Raw genomic sequence first — 23,210 nt, 5'->3', positions numbered from 1 at the left:
ACATGAATAAAGTGAGTGAATATCAGAGGAATGATTGGTGAAGGCTAGACTGATATACGAGTAATTAAAAATTTATGATTGTCCGTATTGTTAAATATTCTACATGCGTCAGTTATTTTTATTATTTATTTATTTTTTTGAAACTTTACTGCGAACCAGCTGACAAGGTGACACCAGTTATGCATTGAGAACAAAACCACGGCCACGTAGATCTGATATGCCTGCACACATGACTGCTAGACCATTACACCGCTGACGTATTGTAAGTATCAATTTACTAAAATATTTTCTCTGCCTTCTAATCAATTCAGGTGCTCAATATTTAGAAACAGGAATAAATCATACCAATGGTGTGGCACAACTGAACACTGAAGGTTCCAGACCAGTTGAAACATGATAGATTTGGTTCTTCTACAAAAGTTCAGAGTACATTAGCCAAATAAATATTTGCGACTTCTAAGCATGATCAAAAGATATCGTTGGCTGTAGCAAAGAGTCTGAAGAATGTCTAACTAAAAAATTTCCGATACTAGAAATTGACGAAGACATTTTGAGTACCGGAAGTGGGCTGTATGAGGCTGTAAGAGACCGGAAGTAACTGGGAAGAATTGGATAAATAAAAATTAGGTTGAGACGAGGAGCCCCCCAAAAAAACTGATTGGGAAAAATCATGAGACCAACATTAGAGGATTTTTTAAAAAAAAATTCTAATAACAAGTTTTAAGTTACAGTTTAAACTGATCTCCTCTAAGTGATTCGCAAGTTAGTAGCACTTAAACTACCGCCAGTAGTTTGCAGCAGAACGGAGGCCCTGTAGTCTAAAGACCAGTAGTCCAACTAGAGGTGGTTGAAAGCGAGAAGAACTAGGTGACCCCTGGAGTGCACAGTGTTGCCATTAGCAGCAGGCGGAAGTAGGTCACTTGGCGGCCGGTTTTCCACCCGGAGAGAAACATCTCCTACAAAACTAGTGACTTTCCGTTTCATTGTTCTATTTATAGCCCCTACCCACCATACTTTATCGCAAGTAAATAAACAAAAAAAAACCGGAGTGAAACTGTTTTCCACAGAGTTTTCTCTTAAATAGCGGATGCTGTAAAAAGTAGCCACGTTTGAGGAAAATAATTCTGCAGGGGAAACTTTTCTCATGTTTCGAGTTTTTTTTCCAGCAACATATTTTCGTCACAACCATATGTAGGTGGTGATAAAGCCGTACAACCGTTCAAAGAGAAAACACTTTAGAGAGAAACCCAAATTTTCCTCCCAGCCATGGAAACTCACTAAAAAAGTAAATTTTCCCTCTAAAGAAAGTTGATCAAAGCTCAAAGAGGACAAAGGAAATACTCCCCTTTTCACTGACCTTAACCCTACAACCTTCGTTAATTTTTTTTTTTTGTAACTGATACGAACATACGTAATACCGGAAAGTTTTTTTTTTTTTTAGAAGAAAACCTAACTGCCACTGCCTTCCCTCAAGTTTCCTTGCATTGTTCTGGGGGGGGGGGAGAGAAAATTATGTTCACAGTGAGGCGCGCCCAATTTGGGGGATTCCGGAAAAAAAATTTGGAGGAAGTGAATCAATGAACTGGTACTGCCTGATAGAGCTAATTAAGCAGCGCTTTCTAAAGACCTGGCTAAGTCCACGTTAGTCAGCAAAGGATACCTAAACTTAGGGGCGCGCCTAGAGCCTAGAAGCTTCCCTGCCCCTGGGACTAGGCCTTACAATACCAGGATCTCGGGATCCCGAATACCGGAATCCCGGACGATTTTTGTCCATAATTAAAAACCGGTATTTATGTAAAAATACCGGTATTTATGTAAAAATACCGGTATTTATGTAAAAATACCGGTATTTTTGTATTACATTGGTTGATAAAAATTGAATTTATACACAATTTATCATTTTTCAGATAAAGAATTTAATTTATTATCTTCAATTATTGCTGCTCTTACTCCTGTAAAATTAACAGTAGATGCATTATGCCGAAAAGATGCAAATCTTTTGACGGCTGACGCTTCTTTGACATTTATGTTAAATACTCTTTCCCAGCAAAAATCTACAATTGCATTAGAATTATTGGAAGCATTAAAATCTCGAATTTTACTGCGACGAACTGAATTATCACAAATCCTTTAGTATCTGCAAAAAAGCTCACAAGATGTTGTAGAAGTATTTAAACGCATATCCAAATTTACAATCATTAAAAAAATTGTAAGCTTAACAAAACGGCTCACACATGAAAATCTAGAAGATACAGAAGATATGGAAGTTGTGCAAGAAACATCCCTTCCAATATCTTTTCAAATTAGTAACGAAACAATATTAGAATCTGACAAGGTAAACGTAAACGCATTAAAGAGAAAACTACAGGCAGCAATAGACGAAACACTAAATACTTCACCCGTGCCTGCGTTTAAAAAAATTCCAAGTCTGGAACAAAAAATAAAAGATGAAATTACTTTTTTTGAAAAAACAGGAACCAAAGGAACGTATTTACAAAATGTGTATGATTTCTTAATGACAATAGTGCCGACAAGTGTAGAATCAGAAAGAGCTTTTTCAGCGGCTGGTTATATTTGTACGAAAATTCGGTCCTCGCTTGATGATGAAACGATTGATTGTTTATGTTTTTTAAGAGCATACTTTAATAAACAAAACGCAAGTTATTAATATTGTTTCATAAATACTTTCAATTAATTATATTTTTCGCTTCTTTAATTACATAACACCATGTGAGCCTATTATATGTAAAATATAACATAAAATTTAATATGTACTTTTTTTATTTGCACGATTTTTTTACCTACCTATTCCTACTCTCTATGTAATAAAATTAATAATATCTACTCATTTCAGAACAATATTTATTAGATTTCAGCAATTATTTGTTAACAAGTCAATATAATATCTGATGTAAGTAAAAATATAACTAGTAAATTTTTTATTAATAATACCGGTTTTAATACCGGTATCCCGATATTTCAAATTTCAAATATCAAATACCGGCATTCAGATTTTACTTCGGTATTGTAAGCCCTACCTGGGACCCAGTCACCACTGAGCCAATCATCCTGCGACACAGATCAAACGACCCCTTGGATTAGGCTGAGCTAAAGTCTGCCTTTGCGCCACATACCTAAACTATCCAGGCTGACAACTATTGTGTGAGTGAGTTAAGAGGAATTTTGGGTGTGTTGGTTGGTTAGGCTAGGGATGCCCAAAAAAGGAGGCTAAAATGCACTTTCTCCAACGGGAACCCTGGCCCCGCTTAAATGGGGCAAAAAAAAAATGTATTGTATTTTTAAAGAAAATCCATTGCGTAATGCGTCATTTCCGTTCGAGGGAAATCACTGCCACGAGAGTATCCAAAGATAACGAGCTAGTTAAACCAGTTGTAACGTGTTTCCCTCCTGGGAACCAGAGATTCTCCCACAAATAAGTCACCACCCCAGTTCAAGCAGCGTGAGAACTTAGCAGCATCCAGAACCCTCCTCTTCACTCATCACCCGGCTGGCGCAGCCCTTCTAATAACTTACCGAGATATGGTGAACATCTGCTGCTCAATGAACCTATAGTTAAAATGTACGATAATACTGTTTAGTTACCAGTTTGTCTAGTATACTGTGGGGGGGTTACATAACCTAACTTCCGGCAGTCTGTATTATACGTCACCACTTTCTCACGTAAGAGGGGAAGCAGTAAGAGAAAACTGCGTCTGACAGCTCATCCCCTCCTCAATTTCCGCTAAGTACTTTTAGCTGTCCAGGAAGATAGAGGAACCAGCCAGGGTCGCCAACAATGTCCTACGTAATAATCTATAGCGGAAGTTGTAAAACAAAGAGTAAATATATATATAATTAAAGTGAGGTTCGTTAAACCCAATGCTGACACTATCTACAGTCCAAAACAACGAACACAATGACCGATACCGTTCGCTTTTTTGTTGTTGTTACGTAGTTTCACTATACTTTGTCCCCTTTTTACAAAGGCAAAGTTTGTTATTATTTGTAGAATGATGATTTGTTCAATAGGATCATCATCATATATGGGAGGAATAAGATGCTCGTTGTACGTACATCTTCAGGAGTCCCAAGAATCAAACCAAAAAATCCTTGGGGTCTAACTTTGACGTAAAAACTGTGGTGGCCTTGAGCGAGGTTTTGGAAATCACGATATAGCAACAAAATAAAGTTTTGATAATCAAATTCACAACACAATTGTCAAGATTCTAAGTTTTACTATTCCCTTTAAACCACGACTTCTGTAGCGTTTGTCGTTGCACTTGAGACGAAAGTGAATCCACAGTTTATCCAACTGTCCAAAAAAAAAACCTATAGTAATCTGTATACGCAATTCAGATCGAATCATCCATGCAACTTTTGAGGTAAAATCGTAAAAAAAAGTGACAAATATTTTCAATAAAGCAGCACTTCCGGTGGAGCACTTTCCACGAACTCATAAACTGGGAAACTTCCTTTAAACCACATAAGTGGCGAACTAGTACTAGGCCTAGAAAAGCTCCGAATCGAATTTTCCAGGAAAAGAAAATTGATTTTTAAAAAATGAGAGCAATGTGTGTGTGTATGTAAAAGAAAAAAGTGGGAGTTTTCTCGAGGAAAAATAGTTCTGTTACGTGGTACTTCCGGTTGGCCATTTTATGCTAAAAACTTGTAAACTTAAGGAGATTGTTTTCTTTTTTAGGTTATGGAGAAACCAACACATTTTATTTGTGTGGTTTTTTTTTGAGTAAAGTTTACTTTTACGTACGTAAACAGACCATTTCCGGAAAACATCTTTTCTTAGACTAAAAGGAGCTAAAAAAAAGGGGGTTTTTCCAACGCAAAAACTGATCAAACCAAATTTGACATCGTAATACTTCGTAGAAGATCGTGAAAATTCGTAATTTTTTTTTACCCCCTCTACAAACACCATTTATGTGGGGAATAAACATGCCAAAATAGCATAAATGGTATCTCTTGACTAACACATGGAATAAAGGGGAGAATTAACGTCACAATTTTTTTGGGCATATCAATGAAAAAAACAATATGGCCTTGGATGCCCTTAAAGGTAAAGCAATCAAAAACTGAAGCGACCGTATTTTTTTTATAACGGTACCATCATCATCATCATCAGCAGTAGCAGCAGATAACGGATTTTGCCCAACCACAAACAGACGGGCACGGGCACTTCTTATTTTAATTGGCATGCAAACATGATACACTAGCGTCATCATCACGCATGCGTAATGATTAAAAAAAAAAACAAGTCAGCTGTTTGCGTAAACAAATGAATGTAAAGGAAAACCTAGTTCGAAATGCTCGCAGATTTACCGGAACTCAAACAGAATACTAACTGACTGGCCGGAAGTGCAACTGAAGTTTTTAATTCCCTCCATCCCCGAATGTGGTACTTTTACAGCGTAATTTGCTTAAGTCAACTGCTTTTTAGTAAAAATTTAAGTTTTAAAAATTTAATTACGTAAACGAAAAGTCTGGCGAGTTATTTACACAAATAAATCGAAACCAATCAACATGGGCTCTTGGATTTTCAATTATCCAACCGGAAGGGATAAAAAAAAAGGTTCAATTACGGCGAGAGGGAACATCGTTTATAACGGCACTTCAACATGTGCATTTGTGGAGGAGATTATAGCCAGAACGTGTATAGCGGCGTTGTACGCGGAGTAGTAACAGTGCAGAGTCGATAACCTTAAATAAACCTTTACGTACATCGACTATATTCTAGAAGGCATTGCATTGGCACACGTTCTCCTACTGTACATACAGAATACAGAAGGCACTGTGTGCTAAAAAAAAAAAAAAAAAAAAAAAAAAAATTAATATCATCAGAGAAGAGCACCACATTAGAACAGGATAACCTCACATGAACTTCCATTATATATTAGGTTATAATAAACAACTTGGTTATTTTCTGTAACATTTTTAAATCTTATAACTGGTTTGTCAAAAACACTTGGGCTCAACAGTTTGAAGAACACGCAAACGTCTTTGTCTCTCGGTAATAGTACAATGCTCCAAATTATATAAGTTCTACGTCGAACATATGTAGTTTGTTCTCACAGTTCGTAAAGCGGTACATTATACTGAAATGGAACGTTAGAGGCATGTTTACCACCAGAAATGCCCCAAAATAAATATTTCTAGGGGAGAAAAAATGCAAATAACAGTTCTAGATAGATCTGACTCTAAGTCCAGGTTGTACTTACTGTACGATGAAGTAAATCTAAGGAACCATTTTGGGAATTAAAAGAAGGGAATACACGTTCTAATGATACAGGCACCCATGGAAGGGAGATTTTTTTTTAAAGGAACATTCCCGGTGCAAAGAAAAGAAACACTCTTGTAAAAATAGTACTTGGTGATCACAAAACTTCCCAGTTCTGGGCGGAGGCGAAAGTAAAAATAAACTCTTGTTAGTTATGTTTTTAAAACTGGGGACTGTGGCCTATTTATACAGAACAATGGGACGAAGAAGCGGTTAGAAATAAGTCCACGTGTACAATCTTCTTGTGGACAAGCACCACGTGTAAGACAATAATAACACGTGTAAAATTTTTCGGCCACTTTTTCTTGAGAACTATCAGATTTAGGTTGTTGCAAAAAAATTACACTTATAAAGGAGGATTTTCCCGATATTATACAGAAAATTTGGGAATTTTATCTTTTATAGAAAAAGTGTGTTTTTCAACGTTACACTTTTTCGTGCAGTTTTTTGACGATCAACCCTTATACAACTGTCCTACCGGACAGTTTTAATAATTGTAATTCTCTAGGTCTACCCTGGATGATTTTGGTTGTCACACCTGGACATTGTTCAAGATTTTAGTTGGCAACATGTGATAATAGTATCATAAAAGGGAAGGGTTTAGCTATGTGGTTAGCGCACTGGACTCCCACGCGGAGGTCCCGCGGGTTCGAATCCAGCTGCTGACCTTTAGATTTTCTCATCCTAGGAGCTTCTTACAGTCAACACTATCCGGTGATGGACAACGAGAGAACACTGTCCCGAGGCCGGCAGTGCACTGAAAAAAGCTCCGGGCGCCAATAACCCTTAGATGTTGACGCGCCTTAAATCATTTTTTTTAAAAAATAGTATCATAAACTATATCATATTAAAAAGAATCAAAAAATATAAATGGATACTTACAAGTCGACAGAACGGATCACTTACCTGTAACAGAGTCGAAACTGACCATTAGTTTGAGGTCGAAAACTACCAGTAATATTATTAAACACAAAACAGCTCACAATATCCGGTTTATATACTCACACGACTATTTCCTGCTCAAGGTTATAACATTTACGTATTTTTTTTTTTTTCAAGAAAATCTCAATTTTTAAAAAAAATTGAAAACTGTGCATTTCCGTCGGAAGTAGTTTTGACGAAATCTCCATAACTGCAACAGAGAAAATGGGGAAAAGTTGCACTTTTCTCTACTCTTCGTAAAGCACCATAGTTGCACTTAAATGACCACTCCCATTGGGTGGTGATAGCATTCTTCATGTTTTGATCAGAGAATAACGAGAAACTATAAAAATAGGTACTAAACTAGAACGTCCAATGGAGTATTGGAAACAAAAATTGCTGGAGACGGTACTGGAAGGGCGAAGAGAATTGCCGAGCTGGAGCCTCCTTGGTGTTGCTCTGACCGCAATCAGTCAAAGAGAAAGCGAAACAGAATTTATCTGAATCGATTTGATTCGATTGTAAGAACGAAATCATTTCAAGGCCTATTCAATCAATACTTCTAAATAAGGGTTTCTAAATTAGAATTGAAGTCGACTTTTTTTCCTCAACACAATTGTCAATATTTCAACAGAAGATCAAGGATGTACGAATTAAGAACTAGCCTATTTGATAGATAATAAAGTTATTGATGATTTTAAGTGCTTACGTCATCACAAATCCAGACTAAAACAATGCAACATCTGTGGGTGCTTTTAGCTTGTACAAGTACCAATTCCCAATTTTAGAAATCTGGAAAACGAGTTTTCGTCACCGTAGATCATACTGAATGGGGGCCTTCAAGCGAACTTTACCAGGAAATGATGTAGTCGTATGTATGACTGGGTTTCTTTGCGAAGCCGTTTTTTAAGAATCCCGATCAATAGAGTAGAATAGGGACTTCCGGTAATTGGAAAGCAGTTTTCCTGAAACTACGAGGTCTGTAAATTAAGTAATGAGACTGATTTTTTTATTCAAAAAGAATTACAATTCTATATTGTCACCTTCAAAATAACTTCCTTCTGAAGCCACACAGCGCTGGAGACGTTTCTTCCACTCCTCATAGCAGTGCTCGAACTCCGATACTGTAATAGCCTTCAGCTGGTCGGTTACAGCCTTTTGAATGTTTTCGACTGTCCCAAAATGAGTTCTGGAACCCCCATTTTCTGGAACGTGTTATTACTGGTGGCGAGTCTTGGGTGTTTGAGTACGACCCACAGAAACCATGGCGCCAGAGCATGGAGTGGCATACTTCAACCTCTCCAAGGCCCAAAAAAGCAAGGATGGCCGAAGTCGAAGATCTAAAATGCATGCTGATTTGTTTTTTCCGATATCCACGGAATCGTCCACAAAGAGTTTCTGACCTCAAGGTCAAAAACGGTCAATCAACACTTTTACCGAGAGGGTAAAACTTCGAAAAAGGGTCATTCGTGTGAGACCAAACATCAAGAACAATTTGGGTGTTGCATCCACGATAATGCTCCTTGTCACACAGCAATTTCAATAAACCAGAGTTTTTGGCCAGTAAAAACATTCCTGTGGCTCCTCACAGCCTCCTTATTCGCCTGACTTGAGTCCTTGTGATTTTTTTCTTCCCGAAGTTGAAAAAATCACCTCCTGGGAACTCATTTTGGGACAGTCAGAAAACATTCAAACGGCTGTAACCGACCAGCTGAAGGCTATTCCAGTATCGGAGTTCGAGCACTGCTATGAGGAGTGGAAGAAACGTCTCCAGCGCTGTGTGGCTTCAGAAGGAAGTTATTTTGAAGGTGACAATATAGAATTGTAATTCTTTTTGAATAAAAAAATCAGTCTACTTAATTCACAGACCTCGTAGATTGAACCCCTACTTTTTCCTGAAACTACAGTAAGCCAAGTGATAGAACCCCCTAGATTACAGAAAAATGGTCCCTGCCCCCACAGGAAATCCTCTTCTAGAAATTACCCAAAAATCGAATTTTCTTGTTGAACAAAAGGTTATCGATCTACGTAATAACAGAAACAGCTGTTACACCCCCAGCTGTTTTGTAAATTTGCCATAATCGCAATATTACCTCCACTCCTTTTTTTATTTTTGTATCATTAAGAGAAAGATAAAGGAACAGGTCGACAGGAAACGGATGTTACGTCACGGCCGGCCGTCAGAAGACCATAAATTAAACAATTAAAATATATGTTGGTAGATAAGGTGCTGGTGGTGCCTGGTGGCGTAAAAAGATAATTACACACACTTCTAGCTTTATGATTTTTTATGGAAATTAGTTTATGGTAATATTTTCCAGCCATAATTGGGCCAGTTCCAGTTCCTTTTAACCCCAAAAAGGCAAAACTTTAACTGGTCAAAAAAATAATATAAATAAAATTGCAACACAACGTTTAAGTTGAAAACATTGAGCGTAAAAGTTCAGCTTGCTGACGTGCTTCCGCTACTCGTGTCCTGTCACAGTTTGCGTAATTTAGTACTTACCGGAAATACAAGTTTTGTAATCTCCTGAATTAAAAAAAAAACAAAAAACAAATGATCAATATGGCCGTGTTTATTTTTTTTGGGCGCCAATCGCAGCGGAAGTACGACTTTATTGGAAGAGTTTTTCAAAAAATACTCCGACCGCAAACTTAGTGCACTTCCTTTTCACACACGTAATATCTTACTTCCTTTATTTGAAACCTTTTAATTAAAGAAGAACTGGAAGGCACCGCCGTGGAGGAGACAATGGACGCTAACCTCCAGCAAGGCTGAATGAGTCCAGGACACTTGGGCCCCACTTAGCGCTCTCACTAATCTCCAGTCATCGCTACTACTATGACCACCGCGATCCTTAGTAACTCCATAACTGGAAGACTGGAATAGTTTGGCCAAACTGGATCCAGTCTTCCAAAAATTGTAACCTCACTTCAAGAAGGTTGTAAAGTCCACTCCATTATACAAAACCACAATTTAATCAAGGACACTTCCGGGTGGAAATCTTATTTCCGTGTGTTTTTAAGTATGATTAGATGAGTCGCGAGTTTGAAGACGGTTTCTGAACAGGAAGTGACCACTTTCCGCACGGTTTTACCACCTTTACTTCCGCAAAAGTCCAGTAGTTTTGTATATACGTCCAATAATAGATCAATTTAAAAAAAAAATCAATCAAATAAACCCAAAAATAATCTTAAATTGAATCCCCGACATTCTTTCTATCCATGTTCTATCGTAATGTTATTTTTCTTTAAATATTTATTAATAATTATTTATACATGAACATATTTTTTAAAAAAAATGTGAAGAATTCTTCCACAATTAGTAATTATATACTCCGTAACCTTGGCAACACTCCAGGCACACACACACACTACCATTTGTGCACACTAATTTACTAACACAAAGCCACCTAACAATGATAACCTTGAATTTTATAACCAGTAGTGAAACCTTTCTGCTCAGCAGAGAACTGGACTAGAACAATGTGGTGTCCGCCCATGTCACCGACAAGTGTAACCCCTTGTACTGAGTTAGGGTCTCTCAGAACCAGCTGTGCTCTGCAATTAGTTGGGGCAAAAAAAAACAAACAAAAATGGCTATTTAGTGCCGTATATGGTAGGATGAAGGACAGAGCAATTAGTGGATAGCTTTGGATCTTGATTGGTGTGCGAGTCTGTCACGTGTGTGTGTGTCTGTACAACAAACCAGTGTCTAGAGCTAAACCCCAAGGTAATCAACAATACCGCAACCGAACAGGAAGTCAGTGTGCAATGATTAGCTTTTACATTCTTCTCTAGCCAATCGGATTGCTTAAATAAAATGGCAAAAGAATCTCGTGAGCTTGAAACCAACCATGAGATGTGTGTGTGTGTGAAAACTATAATCGATATTCTCGATAAATCGCATTAAGTATCCTAGAAAGCTATAATTGTGCAATATAGGCATGGTTGGCTACGACTCTATTCAGGTAATATTTTCGACCAGTCGTCAGATCGAAAGATCAAAAGTTTTGCGAGAAATCGATATCCAGATTTGGTTGAAATTGGGGTAAAATTAAACAGTTATTTAGATGCGCCGCTAATCAATTTCCGATTTCCGTCCACCCAAAGAAAAAAAAAATTGTCTTATTTTATATTACGGAAATTAGTAGAAGTTCAATCACTTCCTTTCAACTGGCAAATTCTCTACACCGAACTGTTTAACCTCTGATGATGGCTGAAAATCCGAACCCGGTCAGGGACGCATGCGCGCTACGACAGATAAAACAAAAATGTTTATACATGTCCACTTAAATTCACCATTATCTCCTTTTAGACTAAATAGTTAAAAAACTAATAAATGGTAACTATAAATAGAACCTTCCGTGAAGTGTTTCTTTTCCTGTTTCTCATCGCTAGGTTAGGTTAGGCTAGGCTAGGTTAGGTTAGGCTATGCAAGGTTAGGTTAGGTTAAAACCAGGTTAGGTTAAGCTAGGATAGGATAGGTTAGGTTAGGCTGGACTAGTATAGGATAGGTTAGGCTAGGCTAGGCTAGGCTAGGTTAGGTTAGGTTAGGCTAGGTTAGAAGTTACATCTATAGGAGAATTAATGGTTAATATGAGAAATTTATAGTAAAGTATGTTTGCTAGTCGCCTCCGTCCACGACAATTCGGTAGTTGGCCGTTAAGCCCCGCCTGGAAAAACAGGCAATTACTTACCTTTTACTTTTTAAAGTTTAGAAGTACGCACACAATCGCACACCATTTTCGGAAAAAAATCTTTTTTCCGGTGCTGTGGCCTCTAAAGCGGATGTTGCAGTGAAAAAATATTTATCAGGTAGTGGCGCGGGGTGTAAGTGAAAGTAAAAACAGGAAAAGATATGGGGAAAAAAACTCTCTTAACGGAAACGAAGCTACTTCCGTTTTCAACACAGAATTAACTCCCCCCCCCCATAAATAGTTAAATTTGTTATTTCAGCCAGAGCTTACAATAAATAACATCTTAAAACATAATTTATGTTTATTTTAATCTGCCAAGCTGTATTGTTTATGAGACCAATGTACAATTGTAAACATTCCTAAACTATATTTAATAAATAATATTTACTGTACATAGGAACAAATAAAATGGGCAGAGTTCCAGGTAATAAACTAAACATATATGTTTACGAAATGAAGGTCAAAGAAATATATACAAGTATATATGTACAATGACAATTTAAACGAGTACAACAATAAACACTACAAACATACCTAAGATGGATTTAAATTGTTCTTTCTTTACATAGAGATAATGGCAACACTGACAATAAACACGTAGAAATGTAAACAAAGAAGGTTATTAGTCCCTCTGCAGAAAAACATTAAGGTTATAGTTTCAACAACAGTCCACTGAATTTTTTTTAAAATATTAAATCAATCCACACAAAAGTGTGAGTGTAGACAAAAAAATATCTCAAGATTAGAAACATCTCAGAAAGCTGAAACGATGAGATCTTAACAGTGGTTGGGAGGGTGGTACGTCTAACAGTAAGATCAAAGTCCCTGAAAGAAGGTGGAAGGCCAAAGCTACCAAAGGTAGGGAAAAAAACATTCAGAAGAGCTTTAGGACCAATAGAAGCTTTTTGCCCCTGGGGATCTTCTATTCAGGCCGAGCAAGGGTCCGAGGTTCTAGTCCAGGGGTCCCCCAAAATACGGCGGCCCGTGGGCCACATGCGACCCCCTGAGGAGGACATTTATCCGCGGCCACCGCCTCACTTCTGGAAGGAGGCCATCTCTTTCATTGGTGGTCAAGTGAGAGGAGCAGCACTATATGTGGCGGTGTCGCAAAAGCGCTGCGTCGCTCATGTACAGTACTACTTCCGATGACGCGCGGGATGCACGGCGTCACGGCTCCGAAAACAGTGTGTAAGATAACAGCCAGAAGTAGGAAGAAAGGCAAAGCACTATAACTAAAGCGGACATTGGACCATCTCATTAGCCAAAAAGCAGGTGGTCTATAGTTCCCTCAGAAATACTGGGCAGTTTGGTGATTTAAATTTACTTGTTCTTTACTTGAAATATTCCCGTTTCATTGTTTTTACTTATAGTTTGTTTTATATTCTGGCCCTCCAACGGTCTGAGGGGACAGTGAACTGGTGGCCCCCTGTGCGTAAAACGTTTGGGGACCCCTGCTCTAGTCCCTGTGTTTGACACGAATCGATCGAAATTCATCAGCGCTATAGTGGGATTTTCTTTGGGATTATCAATGAGGAATCTGAGACTTAAACTGCTTTAACAACTTAACGACGGTTCAGGGGGGAGGCTCGATGATCAGTAAAAATTCCTACTTTTACAAAACAAAAAACTAGTTTATCCTATTAAGGACATTAATTAGACAAGACTTATCTGGAATTAAGCTTTTTCAGGGACCTTACATCATGGCGAACTGACAAACAAGAAAACAAAGACTGTAGATCATTTTGGCCTAAATTTATTCAAATTTCTGATAAATAGCATGCACTCTATCTATTTTATGAGATAAATAAATATTTAAATTAAAAAAATAATAAACTAGATTTAAATTTACAAGTGATTTATCATTGAAACTTTGAGAGAGATAATGCAGACAATGGACAATGCCTGGATGAGCGAACTACAATAAGGATATTGCAATCTAGAAGACGCTGAGTCACGGGATAGCCCATTTCCTACTTCCGCTCGTGATCTTAGCGATTTTTTCTCTCCTTAAATCCTGTAATTTTGGACACCATCATCTCTAATCTCTAATTTCCTTTCTCAAGGCCAGTAATTGATTAAACCGGAAGTTTTATAAGAGGACATCGCGGCAGTAGATGGAATCGTATAGCATTGGGAGGCACTAAGACGGAAAACTAACGTGACCAATAACTATTCCAAGCAGCACTTGGCGTTGTGCTAAATATTGCTTAATAGTGTCTTCCTAGAGTGTAGATTTGGAATTGCTGCAGCAACGCCATCCCCAGAGCATCTAAAGCTTTAAAGTAGTTGGAGTTGGAGGATAATCATTCTACAGGCTCGCAAGTGCTCTCCGTAAGGGAAAATTATTGCTATTAAGGTTCCTAATTGCATTTCCGATTTTGAAGGTTGTGACTTATTTGGCGGAAGTCGCTTTTCGTCAATCTGAATACGAACAATTCCAGGACTTAGGCTACCTACTTTACCTCTGCTTTTTGAGTTGTTGACGAGTACTCCACTTTTCGTAGCAAGTGCTTAAATTTGCTATTAAAATCGAAAATCACTTAGATGTTTTTAAGAACACAGAATCCTACAGTTTGAAGGCAGGCACCATTCCAATGTCGTGCAAATATTCTACGATAAAGGGAGAATATTTCTATACTGACAGCAAGTTTTCTAAGATCTAGACCGAAGATCAGCTTGTGCAGCTTCTTTTAAAGCAGTTTTAGCGCCACGGTAGCCGAGCGGTTAGAGCCGAGACCTGTTTAGCTAATATGCATTGTGGTACTAGGTTCGATTCCCGGTCTTTAGGCATTGGATTTTATTTATTGGTTAATAAAAGAAATTTTACAGTAAAGTATGTTTGCTAGTCGCCTCCGCCAACGACACCTAATTGGTAGTTGGACGTTAAGACCCGCCTGAACAAATAGGCGATTACTTTACTTTACGACTACTTAAAGCAGTTTAGGTGCATCAAGGAATCTGGCTTTACTTTCAACCACGGTCATAGCTCCTTCCCAGAAATTTTCAACCCAATCCTGGACCAAGTCTTGATCCATAGAGTAATAAGTCAAAGTACCTTGTACTAAGTGAATATCACTGTTTATATAAGCAGCCCTTCTAGCTAGCACTCTTGTTGTAAGAAGCTATGTTAAAGCTAATATAAGTATGAGACTTGAGATCCAGATCACACATTCTTTTAATTGGAATTAGCAGTAATGGGCGGAATCTGGCATGTTTACGCGTGATCAAATCCCTCACTATGAACCAATGGCCGCAGTATATTAATGTTAATCCAATCTATACACACTTCAGCAGATAAGATTCCACGATGTCAATGAAATAAAAATGGCCAAGAGTCCTTCTGTTAATTAAATTACATCGCTGAGATCTACAGTAATTCCAATTGATCTTGAAGAGAATGTAAAAAAAAAAAAATGAAGTTGAAGAATGTTATTCTTTTCCAATTCAACGTCAACATTGTTGAGAAGTATGTAACATGTTTTAACGGTACTAAACCAAGTTGTAGTGGCAACACTAGAGGATAAACTAACGGCTATTATATCTAGTCGATGTACCGCCAGCAATGCTACCAACATTTCTTCTTCCTTTTTTGATTCACGTAGTATTACGAGCGAATGATTTTTCCAAGTTTTCACCAGGAATATCTGGTTTAAAGTATTATTTTTTTTTTGAGTTGGAAAAAATGATTTTTAGAAAAACAAGTTGTGAGACCTAACAGGGAAGGAAAACGGAACTCCCTTAACCGGAAGTACTATTAATTAATGGATTTTTTCCCAGAAATGGTTCCGATTTTCCTTTAAAAATGGTATAGTGATGGCACGCACATACCTGTGATCCTACTTTAGAAATAATAAAAACTGATCTGCAGAAAACAGGGTGGGTTATGCTTCTAATGTGTCATTCTCATAAAGTGTACAATCTAACTCTGCTTATTATTGGGTTCTGTATTGTTTTTTTTCTACGAAAAATTCCACTCTACTTTTCCACCCAAATTGATCTTCCAGATTTTTCTAATTATTTGAGATTTTCACAAGAAATAGCCAGGATTTTGTGGAAAGCGGCCAACTTTCGGTCAGATATGCCTCTAATGTGCCATTACTGTTAATAGTATTGTATAAACGATCTTAATGTAATGTTAATCAAAATAAACATTTTTGGACAGGATTTTGCAAATTTAAAGTAAATTAACAGGCCGGAAGTGCCAATTTATTAAAAGAAGATTTTCTGGTAATTTACAGATTTTCTTTTTTTTTTTTCAAAAACTGTTACGTAGTATAAACTATGACGTAGTATAAACATATGACGTGGAATTTATATCTGGAACATTTTCCCGGGAAATTTGATTAGGAGTAAAGGGAAAGGGGAATGAATAGATTTCCTCAGAAGTGTTTGTATTTGTGTAATGTATGGTCCTGTATCTTGTACACAAATAAGGGAAGGCTTCATTCAAGACCTTCAACCTTCTTCAACCGGAAATACATCTTTACACAACACAGTACTCAAATTTTTGGAGAATTTTCTCCTAAATAAACATACATCGCACATACAAACTTACAAGTCATTAGAATACGGTTTAATCACAACTATTCGCCGCACCATCTAGCCAGGATTGGGGTGGAAACAACTCACCAGTGTTCCTGTACTTCTGGAATAATAGCAGACGCCACAACCATCTAATCCTGGAATGTGCTAAAGGAAGAGAACGATTGTGGAGGGCTTGTGGATAGCGACTGGATGTCCGTTTACCTGCCAATTTAAATACTACTCTGGACAGCTGATGATGGCAGCATTTACACAGAGCTCTTTGAGTTCATAACAAACAACAAGATAACTCTATAAACATTCAATATATAAAAGAAGCTTTGAAAGGAGAATTTAATTGGCTGATTTGCTAAGTTCAAGAGGCCAATAACAAAGAGAAAAGAGAGATAAAAAAAAATTACAAGTTAAGTAGTGGGGGTAGATCTCTTGAAATGTAAAAATTTAAATATCAATATCATTGTTCTAGGAAAATTTGGTAAGTTTTGAACTTTTGAGAGGAGAAGAGAAAACCGTGTCCGTTACGCAGCTAGATTTTTTTCCCAACTTCCGGTTACACGTTTTCAATTAAAAAATTAAGTTGGCCGTGCTTACTTTATTATGGAGACTGAGTGCTGCAGAAGTAGGAACATCTCTCAGCATCCAAGGATGGTGTCGATGGGCATTACTAGTGCACCAGATATTGTGATGATGGCCGGAAGCCGGCGCTGTCGGAGGCGGTAGAATGTACAACATTTCGTCTAATATTTAATTTTAGAATTTTTTTTTTACTATCTATTTCACCACGACCTTAAAACATAACTCTTTGTATGCCGCCAAAATAAGTAAAAAAGACCACACTCACAACAAAAACAGGGTAACACTTCACTGAATAAAACCTCCCTCGAAAATAAGATTACTTATCACCTTTTTAAAAATAACCCTCCGATACCAAAAAAACGTGCTCCAGACACGGCGGCTAGAGGGCAGCAGCGACGACGTCATAGACCCAACGGCCAGCGATTCTGCCTCTAGACTGATATCGCCGCCAGCCTGGACTACAAATCCTCCGATTCCCCCACCCACACACAATCTATTACCTCCCCTCCAACCGCTCCTCTACCCCTCTCTCCAGCATGACCATTCCTCTCTTTGTCGGCTCCTGGATCTCTCGCTCGTACATAGACTTTCTCTTACAGTTTCAACTCTTCCCCGAGACCGTGGCAAATTTTCTTTATATTCAATTTCCACCGGATGTGACGGAAAGTTTTTTTCTTTAAATACAGTCGAGCCTCCCATAAAGGACACTCTCACTAGCGACCACCTCTATTTAAGGACAGTTTTGGGATTTCCCCGTTTTACCCCTATACACTTTCTATATAAAAGAACCTCCGCCGTCTAACGGACACTCTACATAGCGACCGCGGGCATTGATTTTGGGGAACGGATTAAATGTTTCACCTCCCACCAACGACCACCTTATTCTTTAAAAGTTCGTTTGACGCGGTGATCAAAAGAATTATCCCCCCTCTCAAGTTTTTGTTTTTTTTTCTGGTTTTTCCTAAAGTTTCCCTATATAAGCTCCATACATCTTGTACCATTTTAATCATTTTTCAATATTACTTTGGACGAACAATATTATTTTTTCTGGATATGTCTCCCAAACGAAAGTGGTTTACTCTAGAAGAGAAAATAAATGTGTTGGAAGATTTTGCAAAAACCAAATCGAGCCATCGTCAACTTGCCAAAAGGTTTGTTCTATTTTTCTAATAATAGATGATAGTATGATGATAATTTTACCATAAATTATTATTGTTATGAATAAATGTGATGATTATTATAAAAATTATTAATTAAGTCAATAATATGTAGTTTTTTGATAAATTTTTTGGATAATTAAGAAAAACTTGATGCATATCATATAGCTGCAATAATTATGCAATTATGCACGTTTGGTTGAACCCCACAGTTCGATGCCATAAGCCCAGACTGGCTTTAATATACTTACATATATAAGTCTATTGTTGTCCTGAATGAGTTTTGATCTGTTGTCGAGTAGTCTTTTCAGTTGTCGGAAGCGCCTGTTGAGTTCTGTTCTCTTAAGTCGACTATGAGGATTCCATGTAAGTCTTCTGTCAAGGTAAAGCCCAAGGTAGCGGACTACTGGTTGACTACTGGTAGAGGAATTAAATTGTGAAAGACTGGAGGAAGAGTGATGCGTCGAAGAGTGAAAGTAATGTTTTAAGATTTTGTTTCGTTCAGTTTGATAGCCCATTTTTTGAACCATTTTTCTAAGGAGGTGAGGTGAGACTGAAGGTTTCTATGTGCTATTATTGGATCTTTGTTAGTAGATAAGATGGCAGTATCGTCAGCATAGGAGAGAAGGTATGAGTATGAGTAGGTATGTCTGAGGAGTAGATTGTATACAGAATGGGGCCTAGTATGCTGCCTTGCCGGAACTCCAGCGTCAGCATGGCTGAATGGAGAAAGAGTAGTTCCTACCTTCACACTAAAATGTCTGTCAGTCAAGTATGACAAGAGGAAAATGAGGAAATTAGAAGGATGGTTCCATGGCTGGAAGTATGGTCTTAATATTTATTAAATAATAAGTAATTATAAATAAGTAAAGTAACTACAGTATTGCTTCTTAATTAATGAGATGGGTGTACCCTAGGTGTTTCTTTGCAAGGTTCCGCTATATTGGGTTCGAAATTGTTTTTCCTTCGACCCCCCCTGGCTCAGATCGACCCCTAGTTTTGTTAAATAGACCACTTTGGCGACTTCTGCCCTAGCGCGTCAACTTAGTATATACGGGTGCACCTAATTCGAATTGTCACGATAATAGGTGAGGTACTAGACTCAGACACCCTATCAGGGTTGTAAAAAAAAAACACCTTTTGAACTCAACCGATCTTTAAACTGTGAAACATCAAAATCGAAAATCTAATCGATTGCAATTCTTCCTCTAACGAGTATTGCGGAAAGTAAAAAACAAACAATGCTTTCTTCCGGTAAGCCTGAAACAAATTAGACAAAAAAACTTAGATATTGGGGATATGCTTCCAACGAGATATATCAGATCGGAAAAACTACAATATCCGGTAGTGAGAGTGAATTGAAAACTAATTGGAAAATATAATTTATTTAGTAGTATCAAGGAAGAGATCTATATGGCTGTGGAGATGTACTGGTACTGGTAAACACAAGCTGTAGAATATCTAAAGAAATGATATGAAAAAGATTACCTCTAGAATTACAATCGACTCCTCTCCACAATAGCTACTGCAGGTAACTGGCTACAACAACTTGTAACAACAATACATTCGTTACACTTTCACCATTCAACAATAACCGATATCGATGTTCAATATCGAACCAAAACACAATACTTCTATTTCTTTTTAAATCATTTTCCTTAACTTCTACGCAGATTTAAAACTAGACAATGCTGCTGCAAAGGAAAACAGGGGATCAGTGATACCACCTGATATGCTTTCTTGGCATACTTCATACATCATCGGCAGTAGGGCCAACTTAAACTAGGGACTGGTGTGAACACCCCCGCACGACTTGTTTCCTCTGACTGGACTCAAGGTTTCTGTGGATAACACATTTTTTGTCAAACTATGAATTTTTCTAAATATATTTATTTTTTTTACAAAAAGAAAAATCTTTCGATAGATTCGAACTTCCGGTTGGCAGATCTTGTCTTTGTTGATGGGCGGAAGTCATTTCTACCAACATAAAAATTCATTTCTACGATCAATTTTCTGTTCGATAATTATGACACACACACAAAAGCAGGAAGGAAGTTAATAACTTTGAAAATAACAATATCACAGCGTCATACTAGTTTATCTTTTTTTTTTCTTTGTACGAACAGCTTTCACTGCATTGTAAACTAAAAAGCAATTAGAGAGACACAAACAGAAGCTGGAGAACAAAGAAGCTGGGGAGAGAGAAAAAAAAATGAATCTAGAGCGACTTACTTACACGACTTATCTGTGGATGATGGTCCAGCCACCGCAACCACCAAAACTCTCCCAGTTACATCCTATCGGGAGCTGAGAGTGATAAACTCTGTCCTGTTTAATCCCGTTTTATAAGAGGACCTCTCATTATCTTGAAGATATCCTTCCCTTATCCCAACTCTAAATTCCCTCAAGTCTCCAATCTAAATCTATCCTGTTGGAAAATTATTCTGTAACGGCCAACATCTGGCCGTTACAAAACTATGTCGAAGGGTTCCCCTTACTAGCCAACTCATCCGCTCTAAACCTTGCCACCTACTCCGCGACCTGCCCAAAGACGCAGAAGATATCCTCCACTTCACTCCTCAGGACAAAAAGTGAATCATCTCCCATTGGAGTCCTCACAACTAGCTGCGTTACTTCCCCCACACTAAAGAAAATTAAACCAGAGAGGAAACCATGGAAATTTAAAATAACCCAAAAGCGCTATAAAAGATGGTGGACGCATGCAAACAACGCACAGCATTAAAATAACACCAGCTGATTAGCCCTCTCCATTCTGCACTACTATAACCGGGCACCAAGAGATGTAACCTACTTCCGATAATGTCACACTCTGACATTTAATAAAAGACGACTACATAAACTCAGCTGAGATAGAAAGAAGAAAAAAGAGTTAATTGACCATCCAATGAAAATATAGCATTAAAATATTGCAACAAGATCCACCCTAGAAATAGAAGAAATCCAAAAATGTAGAAGCAATTTAATGTACATCCGGTTTTATAAGAAGTTAGTTTCCTATCATGAAGCTCTTTTACGAGAATGACTTTGACAGCAAAGACATAAAAATGTACAGGGTGATCCATTTAAAACGCACCAATCGCTAATAACTTTTTAGGAAAGCGGAATTTCGAAAAAACCCACGAAGTAAACTATATGTTTTTTTTGGTCTAGTTTTCAAATTTTCCACCCACGATACTGTGTCTTCATTTTTGGCGAAGTTACGGCTAAAAACCCGATTGGGGTTTCATTAGGACCACTGGTTTTGACAATGATTATGAAAACTACATAAAAAACTGTGAAAAGTGACGCTAATTCCGTTTCGATATCCCTAATATTAGACGAGATATTTCAGATCAAAGTTACTATCACCCTGTATAATCCATTTAACAAAAACTTAACAGTTTTAAAAGTTAAGTATAAGGGTTAATTAAACGCCAAAAGGTACACAAATCAGCTATTAACCAACATTTCACTATTACTTCATTGACATCATTAGAGTAATTTTAATGTATTAATTTTTCATTAGGATTTTATAGAATTTATTAGATGTCACAGACCCAAATAAAGCTAGCTACCTTCATCTACATATCTGTTCCAGTTCCACACCATTCAACTTACATAGATTGATTGTAATATCTATTAATCTATAATCATTTAACTATTAATCACAAAAATTAAAAAAAAAGTTACAAAAAAATCAAAACAAATAATTTAAAACACATTCATTAAAAAAATTCTTACTCCAATTAATTAAACAATCGACGTTATAAGTTCACTAATCGATTAAAGAGATAATTACTATATGTAGTAGTAGAGCGATATTAATAACAGATAATAATTCATCAGGTATAATATTAACCAATATAGTTTTTTTCTCCTACATTCATAATCTAGGTGTTCATAGAAATCTAATGAATACGAAAGTAGATATAAAGGATTGAAATCTAAACGTATTTGCAAAACACAAAACTTTAACCTTCTATATCTCATAAACTATTATCACTAAAACACTGCGATTTATACCAGTTATAGAGCTTACTATTGTCTACAATTTGGTAAAGAAATCATTGAAATCTGATGAATACGAAAAGTGATATAAACGATTGAAATCTAAACGTATTTGCAAAACACAAAACTTTAACCTTCTATATCTCATAAACTATTATCACTAAAACACTGCGAGTTATACCAGTTATAGAGCTAACTATTCTCTACAATTTGGTAAAGAAATCATTGAAATCTAATGAATACGAAAAGTGATATAAACGATTGAAATCTAAACGTATTTGCAAAACACAAAACTTTAACCTTCTATATCTCATAAACTATTATCACTAAAAAACTGCGATTTATACCAGTTTGGTAAAGAAATCATTGAAATCTGATGAATACGAAAAGAGATATAAACGATTGAAATTTGAACGTATTTGCAAAACCCAAAACTTTAACCTTCTATATCTCATAAACTATTATCACTAAAACACTGCTATTCATAGAAGTTATAGAGCTTACTATTCTCTACAGTTTGGTAAAGAAATCATTGAAATCTGATGAATACGAAAATAGATATAAACGATTGAAATTTGAACGTATTTGCCAAACCCAAAACTTTAACCTTCTATATCTCATAAACTATTATCACTAAAACACTGCGATTCATAGCAGTTATAGAGCTTACTATTGTCTACAATTTGGTAAAGAAATCATTGAAATCTAATGAATACGAAAAGTGATATAAACGATTGAAATCTAAACGTATTTGCAAAACACAAAACTTTAACCTTCTATATCTCATAAACTATTATCACTAAAACACTGCGAGTTATACCAGTTATAGAGCTAACTATTCTCTACAATTTGGTAAAGAAATCATTGAAATCTAATGAATACGAAAAGTGATATAAACGATTGAAATCTAAACGTATTTGCAAAACACAAAACTTTAACCTTCTATATCTCATAAACTATTATCACTAAAAAACTGCGATTTATACCAGTTATAGAGCTTACTATTCTCTACAGTTTGGT

At 36.9% G+C, this 23,210-nt stretch overlaps 1 protein-coding gene across 3 annotated transcripts in view; it reads right to left on the bottom strand.

The window, feature by feature from the left end:
- ssh (Protein phosphatase Slingshot) overlaps positions 1–23,210 on the bottom strand; it is a 176,889-nt gene that overhangs the window by 94,136 nt on the left and 59,543 nt on the right. Inside the window, exon 2 of one of the 3 annotated variants that reach the window (XM_074116372.1) lies at positions 7,169–7,192. The exons of 1 other annotated variant lie outside the window; for it this stretch is intronic. In XM_074116372.1, the coding sequence (XP_073972473.1) occupies positions 7,169–7,192 (24 nt within the window). Of the gene's footprint in view, positions 1–7,168; positions 7,193–17,040; positions 17,453–23,210 lie in introns of those variants that run through there. One more of the 3 variants, XM_074116370.1, reaches the window with a different exon arrangement.

Source organism: Rhodnius prolixus, unplaced genomic scaffold (genome assembly GCF_049639745.1).
Source record: "Rhodnius prolixus isolate KJV_2025 unplaced genomic scaffold, Rpr scaffold_13, whole genome shotgun sequence".
Taxonomy (NCBI): domain Eukaryota; kingdom Metazoa; phylum Arthropoda; class Insecta; order Hemiptera; family Reduviidae; genus Rhodnius; species Rhodnius prolixus.
The sequence above is the reverse complement of the archived record's forward strand: the minus strand, read 5'-3'. Positions and strand labels throughout refer to the sequence as shown.